At 37.9% G+C, this 18,087-nt stretch overlaps 2 protein-coding genes across 2 annotated transcripts in view; one reads left to right on the top strand and one right to left on the bottom strand.

Moving 5' to 3' along the window:
• Nucleotides 1-18,087, bottom strand: part of LOC143210543 (uncharacterized) — an 82,949-nt gene that overhangs the window by 45,757 nt on the left and 19,105 nt on the right. The window lies entirely within an intron of this gene.
• Nucleotides 5,104-15,032, top strand: LOC143210493 (aminopeptidase N-like). Its single transcript, XM_076427383.1, has 9 exons — nt 5,104-5,491; nt 6,964-7,147; nt 7,843-7,999; nt 8,898-8,979; nt 11,309-11,670; nt 12,361-12,638; nt 13,622-13,809; nt 14,560-14,871; nt 14,945-15,032. Exons 1-9 carry the CDS (start codon nt 5,166-5,168, stop codon nt 15,030-15,032), a joined length of 1,977 nt encoding a protein of 658 aa, XP_076283498.1. The 5' UTR covers nt 5,104-5,165.

Below are 18,087 nucleotides of genomic sequence, written 5' to 3' on the forward strand. Positions count from 1 at the left end.
TCCGATCTAGAATATTTCCATTCCCTATGATTCTCTTGAAATTTTGTAGATATGAAATTGGTATAATACCTCATACAATACCTACATGTTTAGTAATTGATTAGATACCGGTATATTTAATAATGTAAACAATATTTTGAATAATGGTACAGCAATTTTTAGTGGGGCCTCAGAGGGGGGACAACCGAGTGCAAAGGGTTAAGAAAGAACACAAATTTCTATGTCACTCCAGTTTGTTGCAATTCAGATAGAAAATTTTTATTTGGCATGACGATCCGCTCTGTCTAGTGATTCTATGACGGCTACGTAGAAACAAAAGAAGATCGACACTACGAATCACTATGACTGGGTTGCCTCTTTCATTGCACAACCTCGATTGTTGCACGCGGTTTCGGTCCCGTTTCGTGCAACGAGCGAGATCTACTGTACAGGGTGGGCAACAACGTTGTCCACCTTGCAGAAGTTGCATGGTATAGAGGGGGAAATATTGTGATGTAACTTTTTATCTTGATTTTTTAAGATAGAAAGACCTACGTTTTATATCATGAATCGGTGGGGTAGAGAATTCTGCGTAAAAATTTAGTAACCTTCATATGTCCTAGATCTAATGTTTAACGAGATATCGAAATAATATTCCAGGCTTACTATTCTTTCTTCTCAGTAAAATTTTAAAGCAATGAATATAAATTTTCTCTTGACTGGATGACATATTCTGAATAAATTAATTGAGAGTGTTAACAGAGTGTTACATTCCTATGAAAGATCTAACAGATGCGTTTTGTCAAGACAGGATCATCGAAGGAGGACCTTCCATTGCATAGAGCTTCGGCAGCAAAGCGGTTCAAGATGACAGCGATGACAGCCTTCGGGCTGTTCTCACTGATCGTGCTGTCGTCGGTCATCTAGACCAGGCCTGGGCGCGGTTGGCTCGGGGAACACATGTTGCTGCTTCTCCTCTTGGCCTGGTCGGCAAGTAAGTCCCCACCACGGCCGCTCCGACTCTTCCCTTAGCCTTAGCCTTAGCCTTAGCACGAGCACCCCCGCGATGCTGCACCGGCAGGTTACTCACCACTACTAAGAAAACATATACACGCACATAAGACCCTTGCCCGAAGCTGTGGAACTAGCGGCATTTACCAATTCCTTTAATTTTTATGATAGGGATGATTCACAGGTACAGGCGAACTCAGGTAAAAAATTCGCAGAGCCGAAAGAATTTGAAGGAAAGTTTGTAGCTACGACTAGTAAGTCGCGGCCATGGACGTACATATAATAATTCATGCAAATTAATATTTATATACTTACGTGATTTTTTATTTATTCCTAGCGCATCACATCATTGACCAGTGCATCAATATCCACTGAAATCCTTGAGGTTGCCACTCTCATCAAAGATGACAATGACCAACTTGACAAGCTGGAGCGATATTTGGATTTAACAAATTTCATCGTTGAAAATGCCGCTTCGCATTTGTATGTCGTTCCAAACATCGAGCATATTCTCAGGCCGAAATCTATTAATTTCGGATATTTCTCCATAGGAAGTAGTTTAAAAAATTCTTGGCCATGCTCTCTTCTGCTCATTGCAAATGGATCTGCTTGCAAATTACACAATTCCAGACGGTATTCTTGTTTCTGGTTCCTGATTTCACATCCTTGCGGATTATTAAATAATTGAAGATCCTGATCCAATGTATTGAAGTCTTGAAACCTTGATTTGAATTCTTTTGCTATTTCCTCTAAAATTGGCACTATTTTGTCAAAATTTGCAGTTCTGTATTCATCAGCAATCTGCTTTGCATGCTGGAAAATTGTGCAGCTCGGACGATTTAATTTCTGCTATGAATAAGTCGATTTGGTTCCTAAATCCATAAATGTTACATATCAAATCAGAAATTGTTTGATTCTGCGTTTGCAATCTACTGTTTAAGCAATTTAGGTGCTTGGTTATATCTGTGATAAATGCTAAATTGCATAAAAATTCAATATTATCCATTTTTTTGATGATGTCTTCATCTAACTTCGAATTTGTTTGGAGAAATTCCAAAATCTCCTTCCTCAAAGCGAAGAATCTTTCTAAAGTTTTTCCTGCGCTGAGCCAGCGGACTTCGCAATACAATGAGAGGTCATTGTAAATAGCATCAACGCTTTCGAGAAATAATCTAAACTTCCTGTGGGATAAAGATTTATTTCCACCCCTAATTGTGTTTACAATTTTTGTCACAATCTTCATAGTGGGGCCCACACTGATAATTTTTCCACATAATGCCTCTTGACGTATAATGCAGTGGAACGTCGGGCAATTGATTCCATGCTTCCGTAATAGGCCTCTCAACCCTTTTTCCTGTCCTACCATTGCCCTTGCGCCGTCCGTAACAATTGCGGTGCATTTTGAAAATCCTCCATACTCTTCTACCGTCTTGTAGAATGCTGCAAATATGTCTTTTCCTTGTGTCGTTTCAAGCAGCGGCACTACTTCTAGCAGCTCTTCCGTAATTTGGAATTTATCGTCTATCGACCGCACAAAAATACACAATTGACTTATGTCGACGACATCAGTGCTCTCGTCTAAGCACAAGGAAAAATATTTGCAATCACTTAACATCGCTTTTAATTTTTTAGAAATATGTACGTTTATGCTCTCAATACGCGAGGTAATTGTACGGCGCGATAATGGCACCGCTTCATATTTCTTGGCAGCTATTTCATCGCCAAATGCCTTTGCCATTTCAATGGCACATCTTTTAACAAATTCACCATCCGTGTAACTTTTTTTGCTGCGCGCAATTTCTAAGGCGATTGCAAACGATGCTGCGACAGATTGCTGTTGGTGCGTTCGTATTTCTTTTTCCACATATCCACGTCGCTCTTTCATTTTTTTCAATAGTTCTGCTCGGTACGATGCAGGGAATGTCTTGTAAAATTCCGCATGGTGCGTATCATAATGTCTGGAAAGATTGCTTCTCTTCATAGACAAATTCTTGTTGCATATTAAGCATCGGGGCTGACCGTTCCAATCAACAACAAAGAATTCTTTCTCCCAGCTTTCTTGAAATGAGCGCACCTCTCCATCTGCATTACGATTTCTGCTTTCACTGGCCATGGTGTGTATCAACACAACAAAAATATGGACAATAACACCACACAATAAATAAAATGAATAACAACACAACAACAATAACAAAAAATGAGATAACACAATAACCAAAATTAACGAAAACAACAAAAAACAGCGATGAAGAGACGGTGTGTAGCGTACGATAGCAAGCGACTTACTAGTCGCAGCTACAAACTTTTCTTCAAATTCTTTCGGCTCTGCGAATTTTTTACCTGAGTTCACCTGTACCTGTGAATCACCTCTATCATAAAAATTAAAGGAATTGGTAAATGCCGCTAGTTCCACAGCTTCGGGCAAGAGTCTTATGTGCGTGTACATGTTTACATAGTAGTGGTGAGTAACCTGCCGGTGCAGCATCGCGGGGGTGCTCGTGCTAAGGCTAAGGCTAAAGCTAAGGGAAGAGTCGGAGCGGCCGTGGTGGGGACTTACTTGCCGACCAAGCCAAGAGGAGAAGCAGCAACATGTGTTCCCCGAGCCAACCGCGCCCAGGCCTGGCCTAAGGGATGCGCGGTCAAGTCGACGATCCAGAATTTCACTTTCACTTTCGAATCGATAAATAATTCGTATGTTTATTTCACACAGATGCCTTGAAATTTTTCCACACTCACAATCACTGTTCACATTTGTCAACACATAGTTATGCACTAATAATAATTGCTTAAACTAATTAAACGATTATTTAATCTAATCACTAGACTGCGGATCTTTATGTAAAATGAAAGTTGGCTGCCGCTATTACAAGGGACAGGAGCCAGACAGATATTTGATTCTTACTGTGATCATTTTAAGAAGTTGAAAATAATACATTGGTGTTCTGACATTACTTTAATCTCTCTAGTGTCTTAAAATGCACCTACTCATGTTTGCTACAAATGCATGAAATCCGCAGTCTAGTGATTGCATTACCTGATTGTTGTGATTTGTGCAGCAGGACAAGGGATATGGCAATTATTATTACTGCATAACTATGTGTTGACAAATGTGAACAGTGATTGTGAGTGTGGAAAAATTTCAAGGCATCTGTGTGAAATAAACATACGAATTATTTATCGATTCGAAAGTGAAAGTGAAATTCTGGATCGTCGACTTGTCCGCGCATCCCTTAGGCCTTTTACCACCGGCTGTGCAGTTCGTCGACCTGGCCGTACGTCCCTTAGCTTTCGGTACTGTCGTATACCTGAAGACATCTGTGCAGTTCGTCACCGAGTGACCCAGTGACACACATTTCGAAGCAGCAAATGGATTTACGGCTGAATAAGTGAGGTTTTAATACAATCAGTTTCTGCTTTTTCCCTCGTTCGGGTAAAGTTGCCGTAAGTCGGGTAAAGAGATCCACCCATATGAATTGACAAGTAAAGTTCTTCCGACCGACAAAAACTGTAAAGGGTAATGTTGTTCAGAATCATGGTCTTGACAACATATCCAAAGCTCATCGAAATCGGAGAGGAGATAGTTCAGATAGTACATCGATCGATTTACAATTACAAGTTACTTATCGCGTAAACTAAAGCCGGCCGACAAAAACTGTAAAGGGAAATGTTGTTCAGAATCATGGTCTTGACAACATATCTAAAGCTCATCGAAATCGGAGAGGAGATAGTTCAGATAGTACATCGATCGATTTACAATTACAAGTTACTTATCGCGTAAACTAAAGCCGGTCGACAAAAACTGTAAAGGGAAATGTTGTTCAGAATCATGGTCTTGACAACATATCCAAAGCTCATCCAAATCGGGGAAGATTCACATAATCTCGAGAAACTCTTGTTCGTTGCGGCATCGCGGCGTTACACCGCGCTCGTCTCCCGGCGCGCCGGGCTGAACGTGCCATCGCGCGTCTAGGTCGCGCTCTGATTGGTCCGTGTTTTTCGTTAATAACTCCTAAACAAAGCCCCGGCTGACATTGGTGCAAAGGAAAATGTTGCTTCAAATGACCTAAGGAACCTCCCATTTCCCGGAGTCGAAGGGGTCTTGGGACACCCTGTATAAAGCAGTTTACGATATTTCAATCAAACATTTAAGCAACTATACGACTGTGATCTCGAATATGCCAGTATCGAACAGAACATACCATGCGAACAAGACTATTACAACCTATTTCGAACGAAGCATGCCGATGTCTACTTACCTGGTGGCGTTCATTGTGTCCGATTACGATTATAAAATGCATGACGACAACAGATTCAAAATTTACACGAAACCAGACTCCATACATAAGACGGACTTAGCGTATAACTTCAGCTTGGAAGCGATGAAAGTGTTGGACGAGTACACCGAAATTCCATACTTCAGAATGAATCCAAAGATGGACCAAGTCACCGTCAGAGACTTCAATCCAAGTGCTATGGAGAACTGGGGCATTTGCACCTACGGGTAATCATTTCCTGCTTCCTGATATCATTTCTGTCGGTTCTTAATCGAGCAGGTCTTTCACTGATAATACGTATTACTGTGTCGAACTTGTAAATAGAGAAATATTAGGTGTGCAAATAAGTTTCTTTTCCCCTTTCTTTCCAAATTCAAGATTTTACTCCCTCTGTCCACTAATAATAGTATGAGTTGATGAATTCAATTTGCCCCATAATAATAGTAGCAAAAGAAAATAACATTTATTATCACGAAAACTAGATTACATTAAACAATAAATTAAAAATATTACTCCTAATTTTTATTTTGAGTGTTCAGATAGTTTCTGGACTTTTCAATCATTCCGTTACTGCATTTTAAACTTGTAGGTAGGGTTCCTTGGCTGCGAGCTTTGTTTTCCCTTTATGGTGATCTTAACATTACTGGAGGCTTCGTTCTTCATTGCTTCCAGCATAACTTGTATTTTCATCTTCATCTTACTTTTACAATGGGTTGATATTCAACTGAAATAAAACAATTGATTACTGATGAAAATAAAACATAATCAAATCTTGTCCGGCGTCTCCCAATCTTCTGCCAATTCTTTTTGCGTCTGGGTCGGATTATTCTACTAACCAGCGTTATCAAACTTTCTCGGTGCACCTGAATGATCGTCGTCTTCCAAATTAAAATTTCCGGTTTTAAATCTTTGGTACCACTTTTTACATCTTCTGTAAGATACAGCGTTCTCTAACAGTACCGCACAAACAATTTCAGTAGCTTCAACAGCTGATTTCCTAAGCTAGAATGCAAAGATTAAGCAGTGACGCAAATGATGCTTCTCGCATGCCATATTGCTTGAAATTGTTTCATAGGACTGGAAACTCTTAGAGCGTTCATCACGATTCTTCTTAAAACTAAATGAACGCTCCTTGAGATGGCACCAAAATCAGGAAGTAATTCGAATTCAGTCAGAAGTTATAATCGTAGAAAGAAAGGGGAAGGAACTTATTTGCACAAATGCAATTTAATTAATTCATTTAATTTAATTTAATTTAATTAATTCATTCATTTCGAGTATTCACATTCGCATTTTTTCACTTTATTATTGACACTTCAAACTACATACCATTGAAGCTAAAAAAAATCTGAAATTGTCGGCAATTTTTAAATACATCCATTTTTTGTGACGCATGCTTTTCATTACATTTTCCTTTATTTGATATCAACTATAAAAATTAATGTTGTTTGCCATATATACATATAACATTTTATTCGTTCAGTTCAGTCGCCAGAAAATTAAATAATTGAATGACAAATTTTAATATTCTGGGTCAAATGGACCCGGCCTCCGCTATCGACCAGGTTTACACCGTTTTCTTTTTCACCTGTGTGTAAAACAAATTATTTTGCATATGCAGAACAACTATTCGCTGAAACATTTTATAAAGGTACATTGAATGTCTTTAAATCATTCGTTTTGTTCATTTACGTTAAAGGGAAGACTACCTTTTGTACGAGGAGGGCGTCTCCACGAGTGTAGACAAAGAGAATGTAATAACAACCATATCCCATGAATTTTCACATCAATGGTTTGGCAATTTGGTCAGCCCAAAATGGTGGGAGTTCATTTGGCTGAACGAGGGATTCGCCAATTACTTTCAGTATTTCATTACGGATAAAGTAAGTACAAAGTATATAACCGTTCATTCATAAGAAAGTGACATAAGTCAAGAAAAGGATATTTAACAGGAAAACCATTTGAAAATTACCTAAAATTTCCAATTATTATTATTGTATATTACCACCTTAGAAAAGTAGGGATTTTTGGTGTATAGACAGTTTTCTTTCGCAGACACGAAAGTGAAAGCAATAATATTTAACAATACAGAAAATTAAGAAAACAAAATGATATGACATGAACTCGCTCGCTCACTTTCTCACTCTAAACTCGCTAGACGATCTCTCGCACGACTCTTCACGCTCTCACGACTCACAACGCACTGCTCTGCATCTCAATCCCCGAAAACGATCTCACCACACATACACACATACACACACACACACACACACACACACACACTCATTCAACATGCGTGTCAACATGGACACGCACTCCTTAAGATCTATACATATATGTATAGTTCGTAGGACCCATAAGTCAAGGATCCCAAAGAAATATAAAATAATTTGTTGTTAGATACTGGGTTAATTGTCATATATATTAGTTATGAAAAAAGTACACCACAATTTATATATTTATCATTATATTTTTGTTAGAAATATATTTTGAGTTGTGAATGAACAGTATTTATAAAAATAAGCAAATGTAAATAAAAGATGGCAACGTACCGCACCATAACAATAATCGCTTTCAGGTGAAGCCAACATGGCGTTTCATGGATTTGTTACCTGTAGAGGCCATGCAATGGGGCGCGTTCGTCTTGGACGGGAAGGACTCACGTCCCATGAACCAAAAAGCAACCCACCCGAAAGAAATTAGCGCCTTATTTGACGTTATCTCGTATCAAAAAGGTAAAAGCATTAATAACGATAATCTTACGGCTGCTACTTTCCTTCGAAGGTCGAAGATTTTGAAGCTTCGAAGCTTTGATTTCTGAAACTACGAAGGTGATGAGAATCGTTTTTTCGTTGCTTCGAAATTCGAACCTCCGTAGTAAATTATTAGAGCACGAAGCTTTGAACTTCGAAATTTCGCTACTAAGTTATATTTGATACAGTTACAGACGCTCCTACATTTCGAAAAAAATACGCCACCACAGCTAAAAGATTGATTAAGTTACAACTTCATACGATTCAAAGACTTCGAAACTTCGTACACTTCGAAGGCTTCGAAGCTTCAATGTTTCGAAATCGTCGAAGAGTCGAAGCTTCGGAAAAGTAACAGCTCTAGTAAGTATCCCGTAGGTCAGATCTGGCTAACTCGCGGCCCTCGAGCCACATTTGGCCCATTCCCCCACTTCTTCATTCCGCTAAGATGGGAGGTGACGTTCCCCCACTACTGGCCACAATCGACGGTCGTACCGCCAGAAATGCATAAGGTTTAAGGGGGTAAACTCGTTTTTCCAGGATTGCAAGGGTGCGGAATGCGCGTTCTCATTTGTCGACAATACAAAGATGGGGTTTCTAGTAGTAAAAACGTTAGATAAAAGATCGATCTAGGCCGCAATCGTCCTCAAAAGTCATATTTTTTCGTTTACTTTTTTCGTTTTTTATTTTCATAAAGCTGCGACATTAACATGCTTCCGAATAATGCAAATTCTCGTAAACGTAAAATAGGACTTCTGAGGTCGATCGCGCCTTAGATCGATCTTTTATGTAGAGTTTTTGACTACTGAAGAACCCCGTGTTCGCATTATCGAGAAATGAGATACCAGTAAATTAAAAAATTATGTTCATCGCATTTTTTCAGGTGGATGCGTTATTCGAATGTTGTCCCACATTGTGACAGAAAAGGTTTTCTACACTGCCGTGAAAAATTATTTGCGTGAAAAGTAAGTACCATAAACAATATCGATAAATCAACATATCTAATGAAAATGAGCCCTAAACGCGAGGTAATTCGGATCGTATTTGTACATTCAATTAACAATTATATGTATTATACTACGTATATTATAATGTATTATACTCTATTAGAGTATTGAATTTCATTCTAGTATAATACAATATGTATTAGAGTAACCTATAATGTGGAATATACTTTACACTATCTCGAATATATTATAGTATACTGAAATATATCATATATACATATACCAGTATGTATACTCCTGCGTAGGATCAAACATATCTTTCGTCAGAATATTCACAAATCTCCGTTTGAGATTTACAAAAAACGTCTTTTGCTATTAACCGTCAGATTCCAAATCAAATCAATCAACATCTGAAAGCCAAAATCAATAACGGTAACGACGTCGCGTCGGTATTGTTCCTAATATCTACATTCAGCGGAGTTCACAACGGCATCACCACCCTACACTTATACCGGGTGTCCCAAAATTCCTTCAACAGCCAGAAATCGGAGGTTCCTGAGATCATTTGAAGCAACATTTTCCTTTGCAGAAATATTATCCGCGGCTTTGTTTAGGAGTTATTAACGAAAAACACGGACCAATCAAAGCACGACCTAGACGCGAGTTGGCACAGTCGGCCCGGCGCGCCAACTGTCTATTGGCCGACTGTGCCAACTGGCGTCTAGGTCGCGCCCTGATTGGTCCGTGTTTTTCGTTAATAACTCCTAAACAAAGCCACAGATAACATTTTTGCAAAGGAAAATGTTGCTTCAAATGATCTCAGGAACCTTCGATTTCCGGCTGTTGAAGGAATTTTGGGACACCCTGTATACTGGAATATACTGTAATAGACTGGAATATAGTATTATCAGACTCTGGTATTATATGCTAGAATATACTGTAATGCACTTAGAATATACAATAATGTATCATAATCCATAATATACGAGAATATACTTAGAATTTACTAGAATATACTAAGTATATTATACAGTAAATCCTCATTTGCTGTCCAACAGCCGTCAGCATTGTTCTGCACGGGCAAAGGTAGCATAGGGACACTATTTTTTATGACTTCGTCTACCGCGCCGACCACGCCTAGACTTCAATACATAGAGAGCCGTACATAGAGAAGGACAGAATGAAATACAGATCGCGTGGCCGAAGCGTGTCGCCGTCGCTGGCACAGTTTAAAGGCCCGCGTGTTCTCACAATATAATGCCAATTAAAAATGCTTTATTTTTCATTATATACTTTTTAATGGGACTTTCACTAACTTATTTCTGGCATTTTTCTGATTAAAATAAGACCAAAGACGATATAATTTCAACTGTATTTACATAGCGGTTTAATCGACGACGAGAGTTTCGGTCACAAGGAAGAACAGCGTATGGGAAAGGAAGAGACGTGGATAGTCGCCGTCGCCGACACAGATCAAAGAATGCTGTTCTTCGTTGCGTTCGAAACTTTCATCATCGATTTAACCACTAAATACAATTGAAATTATATCGTGTTTGGTCTTGTTTTAAACAGAAAAATGCCAGAAATCAGTTAGTGAAAGTCCCATAAGAAAATAATGAAAATTAAAACGTTTGAACATTCGATTCATGGTGTCAGTGCACTGGTGTTCACACCGATATACCCGAGCCGAGATCAATCAAGCTGCCCTGAGGTGCGGCGCGACGTTGGCCGCCAGTGGGGTGGGTAGACACTGGACAATGCTTGCACAGACGACCCCGGACAGCAAATGAGGATTGTATTACTATCGTCACTTAAATAGTGCACGGAAGAAGTAGGAAGGACAGATTCAAAGAGTTTAGCATTCTATCATCAAATACCGATGTTAGACATATACAAATATTTGTTGTCTATGTTATACTGACTTATTACAATAAAGGATACAAATTAAAATTGTATTACGTAAATTTTAGGAATCGTTATCAGATTCTAGAGTATTTAAGATAACTTAATTAAATTAAACAGTTTAGATACTGAAGACACCTAAACTATGTACTCATTTCAAGCTCATATACTCTTAGCGTTTCACTAAAGATAAATGATAACCAGATGTTTTGAAGAACAAAACAAGTCTAAATGAATACCCAAAAATCTCGAAACTGTTAGATGAGATATTACTCGTTCTACCTCCATAAAACCGACCGATCGATTAAACGATCAAATATATATTACAATCCGAATTGTATCATGTTTGGTCTCATTTCACTCAGAAAAGTGTCACGAATACGTTGGCTAGTGTTTCATAAAGAAATCATCGGAATTCAGTTACTCATGCTAATAATATTTGCAGTTCATACAAGGTCGCCGATTCCGATAATCTGATCAGACACTTGCAAAATGCTGCTGGAAAGGATAAGCTCTGGGGCGGTGTACCCCTTACGAAAATTGTTGCGACTTGGATTATGCAATCGGGATACCCGATGGTGACCGTGAAAAAGACCGGCCCCGGATACTTCACGCTAAGTCAAAAACAATTCTTATATTACGATACTGATATACAGAAGATGTGGTGGGTACCCATCACATACACAACGAATCATAATCTGAATTTCACGGACACTTCGGTAACCCATTGGATGAATCCGAAAGTCAGGAATCCAACGATTTCAGAACCGAAGGCGGATTGGATTATTCTGAATAAGCAACAAACAGGTACGAGCAGTGTTAAAAGTAATTATATCGGGATTATTTATTAGACTGCGTCAATAAAATGTGTCAAATTGACACGAGGAACGAATGAGGGTTAAATAATTGCGCGTGTCATTGTATGTCCATTATTACTGTCAGTGGAAACTCATTTGAGACCATGAAGAGTACTGTCTGCTTCCAGCAGCAACAACAAAACAGTCTTAACACATTACCGACCGGTGATTATTGCATAATTTTGAAAAATCTATGGTACACGTCTAAACTCTATTTAATGGAACCTTCAATAGCAACAGCAATTTTCATTGTGAACTAACAAATCGTCCTTAATAACGTGATCTAATAGTTTCATTTAGCACTAAACCTACCAACACCGGTCAAAATGACCGGCACCAGGTTTTTTATTTGACAATTGGGAAAGTAATGAAACTGATTTCATAACAAGCAATTGTATAGATATCTTTAGTAGTGCACGTAGTACAATAGAAGCCGCACAAAGTTTAAATAAAATCAATCTTCTCATTTTTATAAAGGAACATGTACCAGTTACTTTTGAGGCTCGGTAGGTTTGGTGTTAAGATTGCAATGTAAAATAAAATTTCTATGCTTTCTGTTGGTACAGCATATTACTGAAAATCCTATTAATAGGCTTCCGGTAGGTAAAGTGTTAAAATTTGTTGACTTGTTATATTGCAGGTTACTATCGTGTAAATTATGATGATAGGATATGGCAGAGCTTGACAAAGTACTTGAACAGTGGTAACATGCATCACATACATCCGGTGAACCGTGCTCAACTGATTGACGACGCTTTGACAATGGCTCGCATCAACCACACCAAGTACGAGACTGCAATGTCCCTAACGTTGTACTTGCATCGTGAAATAGATTACATTCCGTGGATGACTACCTCCAAAAATCTGGAATTCTTGCGCCCCTTAATCTTCACCTCCAAGAATTATGACATTTTCAAGGTACGAAAACGCGTAGGTCAGACCTGCACAACTTGCGGCTCGCGAGACGTAGACTCCTCTCCCTACTCTCTCCTGGGTTCTCTTCCCAAACTCCTGTGGAGTGTAGGAGGGGGTTGGGGATATTCGGAGGCCATATCCTCGCAGACATGCGAGGCAAAGCACGGTAGGGTCCAGTAGCGCGTTATAACTAGTTGGGGCCTTGGGCAAAGTAGAATTTCGGGGCCCCTAACCCCAACTAAATAAATTTATGAGAAAAACGTAGAATTTGGATCTTGGATCTTGGTTTGTGTTCGGGGCCCTCTTTTGCTTGGGACCCCGGGCATTTGTCCAAGCTGCACATTGGATAACGCGCCACTGGTAGCGGCAATATGAAATAGTTGATAGTGGGGGAACCGGCACACTGGTAGTGGGGGATCCGCTACAGTGCAATATTGTGGCGTAATGTATTTTATCGTATACAAAGTATTGGGTTGGAACGAAAGTTCGTAGCGCTTTTAAATCAAAATTCAAAGATAGAATTAAGATATTTATTCACACATAGGTTTATTGAATAACATAAGTCAACTAAAAATGGCAAAAAGTACTAGAAGAGAATGGAAAATATGTTATTGAACAAATGTGTGTATGTATGAATATCCTAATTTTATCAATAAATTTTAATTTAAAAACGCTACGAACTCTCGTTCCAACCCAAAGCGTTGAACTCTAGATAACTAAAGGTAAGCTTTCGTAAAAATGACGATCGCAACGCTTCATCTTGTGATATAATTGATGATCCATCAAAAGCTACAATTAATAAATTCAATATCAAATATAACTTTTACATTTTACTTTTTCTGCTTCCTCAGATGACGAAACATTTTTGTTGATAAATAAAAAACTTTCAATTATATTCGTGGTTTTCCAAATCGGTCCCTCTCTCCTCTAATAACATTGTTCATTTATTTCAACCCCAGAGTAATATATTTTATAAATCTTTTCAGCATTACATCAGGTACATAATGCAGAGCCTGACGAAGAATGTGACGTATGTGTCTTCGCCAAAGGACGATCACCCCACGAAAGTTCTCAAAATGAACGCGATGAAATGGGCTTGCCTAGCGGACGTTAAAGAATGCTTGGATGAGGCTCATAAAGAATTCAATGAATGGCTCAAGAATCCAAAGCATCGGTAAGTTTTAAGCGAAAAGTAGAAACATCGTCCATATTATAATTTTAATTGAAAATTTTGTCACCATATACTTCTACAAGGAAACGATGTCTGGGACACAGTTCTATGGTTGAATGGGGCTCATACGATGCCATGAAAATATTTGTTTTTATAATATTTTTGTTAGAGATCTCAAGGTCGCCGTCATTCTTGTAACCTGGCCACCTTTCTTTAACACTAGGTTTATGGGACCCGTCCAAAAATGACGGATTTTAATATTCTTAACTTGCGATTATTAAGATTGTAAATGCACTTCCCTGAGGAATTATTTACCATATTTATTTCTTGGGGTATATACTATGGGAAAAATGACCAAAAATTTGGATGGACACATTCTTGTTATGTTTACAAAATAATGTGAAATAGTTATTCCTAGACCTCCGTAAACCTTTCTCTTTTCTTTAAAGGCGGTGGGGAAATACATTTTACGCACACCCCCCTCCAGATGATGGTCGCGGGGGATAGTGTGGGGCTCACCTTGCCTGAGAAAAACTAAAGCCGAATGCATCCGCACTAATAACCCACCGCCCACGGGCCCCTTCTGAGGTCCCTCGTCCTCCAGTACTCCAGCCGGAGACTATAAACTTTCGTTGGCCCGCTATTCGCAATTCTACACGAAAGTCTGTCCTCCGGCTCCGGAGCCATTCCTGTTCTTGTCTCTTCTCTAGTCTGCCCCTTTAAGTAAACGAGAATATCGATGATGTGTTGTAGTCTCGATCCAGATGTGAAGAGCGCTATTCTTTGCACTGGATTGAGGACCGCTAGCGAAGAGGTATGGGATCAAGTTCTAAATAAGCTGTCAGAAGGGATATTCGATAGAGATGGGAGAACCAGCCCGCTCGAAGTTCTGGGTTGCTCCAATAACCGTACGATTCTCCACAAATTCCTGATCTACTCCGGACGAACAGACGCGTATATCAGATTCGAAACTGCGGCCAGAGCCATCGTAGAGAATAGTAATGTGACGGGTGCTCAGATTGTTCAGTACGTGCTTGATTATGAGATGATGAAGATTGGGAATATGTAAGTGAGAAAATAGTGACCCGATATCGGCGTGCATCAACTGATTGATACGATACTCTTTTTATTGTTTCAGGCATGATTTTGATGCTCAACTAGCAAACGTTGCAAGGACTGTTTCAACCATAACAACGAGAAACGATGACTTCCTGAAGGTACGGTGACCAAATGTTTTTGTTCTATCATTTTCACTGGTACACCGCTACTAGTGTTTTTTAAATGAAGCTTTTCCTAGATTGGATGGAATAAAAAATAACACAAAGAGATAACATTCCAAACATAAACATACAATACAATTTTTTTATAGTACAGGGTGATTTAGCTAACAAGTATGCCACTTAACTTACTTTTAAATCATTTGATATACGAAGTAATGGTTGAAACGAAATGGTTTCACTAGTAGCGTACCATGTAACAATTGATTTTCTTTCTGTTTCGCTTTTTTATCGAGATTTGAAGCCCAAAACAAAACTGTGTGTACAGGATAAAAAACTAATAGTTACTCCTATATTCTTTAAATGGTTTTTAATGTAAGTAATGATCAATGACCTCTATATGCTCACAAAAAAACGAAACAGAAAAAAATTAATTATTATGTGTTCATATACTAAATAATTTACAAGTTGTTTAGATGGCGCACTTAGTTGAATCACTCTGCATAATCGAAATACATAAATCTTATTCTACATTTAGGTTTGGAATGTTACCTTTCCGTGTTACGTATTTGTTACCCCAACCAGCGTATAATGTTTCTTTATTTTCGTCCATACGTACATTTTGGAGGTACTGGTTATAACTCGTTTTCTAATTGTTTTCTTTCGCAGTTTTCCAAAACCGCCGTTACGTATAGAGCCAGTGACAGCGTCGTGCAGACTGTAGTGAAAAATTCGTTGAGAAATATGAAATGGATCGCAAAATACGGACGTATAATCGATGACTGGTTGCTTGACCACGAAATGTTGTTCAAATCTAGCGGCACAGAAAAGATGTTCATGTCGTTGCTACTGATCTTTTCAATATTTAACACGATCCTATTTTTATAATTTTTATATGTATTTTTATCATTTTTATATGTATTTTAATCAACTAGTGTGTTTAAAACATTGTGTGCATTTTTGCAGTCACGCACATAACTGATCACACACACTTTTTATCTATACGGATTTTTAATTATATGTAATGTATAGGATTATAAAATACCTTTTTTATGAATAGACCACGCACAAACGACTTCAATTTATCTGTAAGGCCAGAAGTAAAAAACATAGTTAATCAATATTAATAATTATATATTATACATATAATTATTAATATATATATGTATATATATATTATACATATAATTATTAATATCTATATAATTGTATTAATTATAGTATATGATTATGTAATTATGGAATATATACATGATTATATGATTATATAATAGTATTGTAAAATACATGAATAATTAACCAATTAATCAATTTCTACGAGTAATAATTTATACGAGTTTACAAAACATATCTTTTACATTTTCGTTATTGAGACAGCTAAAACAGTTGTAGAAATCGATTTTTACTATTGTTTTTCACCATTTTCTAACCTTACACAGTGTGATCAGTTGATCTTACTTCTTTGTGATCAGTAGACTGCGGATCTTTATTCATTTAAAGCCAAATTCAGTAGATGAAATTCAAAATTGTTGGAAAATTTTTCAAATTGAAGATGTCAATGTACGGTATCATTTCACCTCTATTAAAATCATTAAGGGAAAAAATAACATGCAGATTGGTTTATATTTTTTGCACCGATGCAAACAATTTTTAGTTTGCATAAAGATCCGCAGTCTAGTGTTCATTTGTGTGCATAACTGTATATGTAATCTTATCAACTAATGTGTATTTATGTATGCAAGCTTAATTCAATGTATATCCAAATATATGGAATAAATTATACATTTATAAATTGATGTTTTTGGTTCTTAAATATATTAGTTTTAAAGAATCGTTATAAACGGAAAGCTTCAAGATTTAACAAAATAGTAGATTTCTCCACGAGAAAAATTTTTAATATTTCTACATGTGAACTTTAGTGATCGCGACTTTACTCTGACAGTGAGACGGTTCTGGGGTGAGTGCCGTGGGGGCCGGCACGACACAGTCCTCTCACCAAAAGACACCCTGCCTTCCCCACTCCGTGGCCAGATCCTCTTCGAACAAAGTCCTTTTTCTTTAGGGCACTGTGACCTTGGGTTGCATCCCCCGGCAAGTTCCACTCGTTACAACCTCATAAACATGACCTTGTTGCAGGTTCAGTGAAGGAGAGCTTGTATAAGGACGAACTATCCTTGTCCAATTACATTATCTTTGTATTGATTAGTTTACATAAAAAAGAATTGTAGTCCCAACTTTAATATATTTCTACTGAAATACTATTCACTAAATTCTTGATATCTTGTGAAACAAGTGGCATAGCTCCATTTTGCAGCGGACCTCTCAATTATTAAGAAAATAAATGCATGTAGTTCCTGTAGCTCGAAATTAACGCAGACAATTTTCATTTTGCACAAGAATTCACAGTCTAGGTAGTAACGATTGGTATAGGAGTTCACTGTTAAATTTTATATCGTGTCACAAATTACATGATGCAGCACATCGTATCATACGGCTCCTCTTTACTTGCAATTTGCAGCGTTAAAAGCGCTGATGAAGCACAATGTCTGACCCCTCATTTTTCAATACTGTTCGTCTTTTCCGATTAGTAGAGTCTGATTGGGGGATTGGCGCGTGTGTGATTCTTAATAAATACACAGTATAAATAACACTGTCCAACAGCCAAAAAGTATTTCGATTCCCACTATGCGATTCTTGTAGAGTTTTCCGCGCTGATTCCGAATCTGGTTTTAATTTTTTTCCCGCAATATTTGTTTAAAGTTGAAAAATATGTCTTTTTTTTAAACTCCATTTTCTCAAAAACTGGACGTATAGGAAAAAAATTAAAACCAGATTCGGAATCAGCGCGGAAAACTCTACAAGAATCGCATAGTGGGAATCGAAATACTTTTAAAAAGTTGAAATTTGTTGGACAGTGTAATTGAAAACTGAATCATTCTGAATGCTTATACATATAATCGTCGATGCTCACTTAAATGGAATGCGTACTGTCCAGCGCGTTAATTTGTGCGGTTTGCCATTTAAAAATAGTACTAAATTGTTGTTTTAATACCTGCCTACAAAA

This window comes from Lasioglossum baleicum, chromosome 7 (genome assembly GCF_051020765.1).
Source record: "Lasioglossum baleicum chromosome 7, iyLasBale1, whole genome shotgun sequence".
Lineage (NCBI taxonomy): Eukaryota > Metazoa > Arthropoda > Insecta > Hymenoptera > Halictidae > Lasioglossum > Lasioglossum baleicum.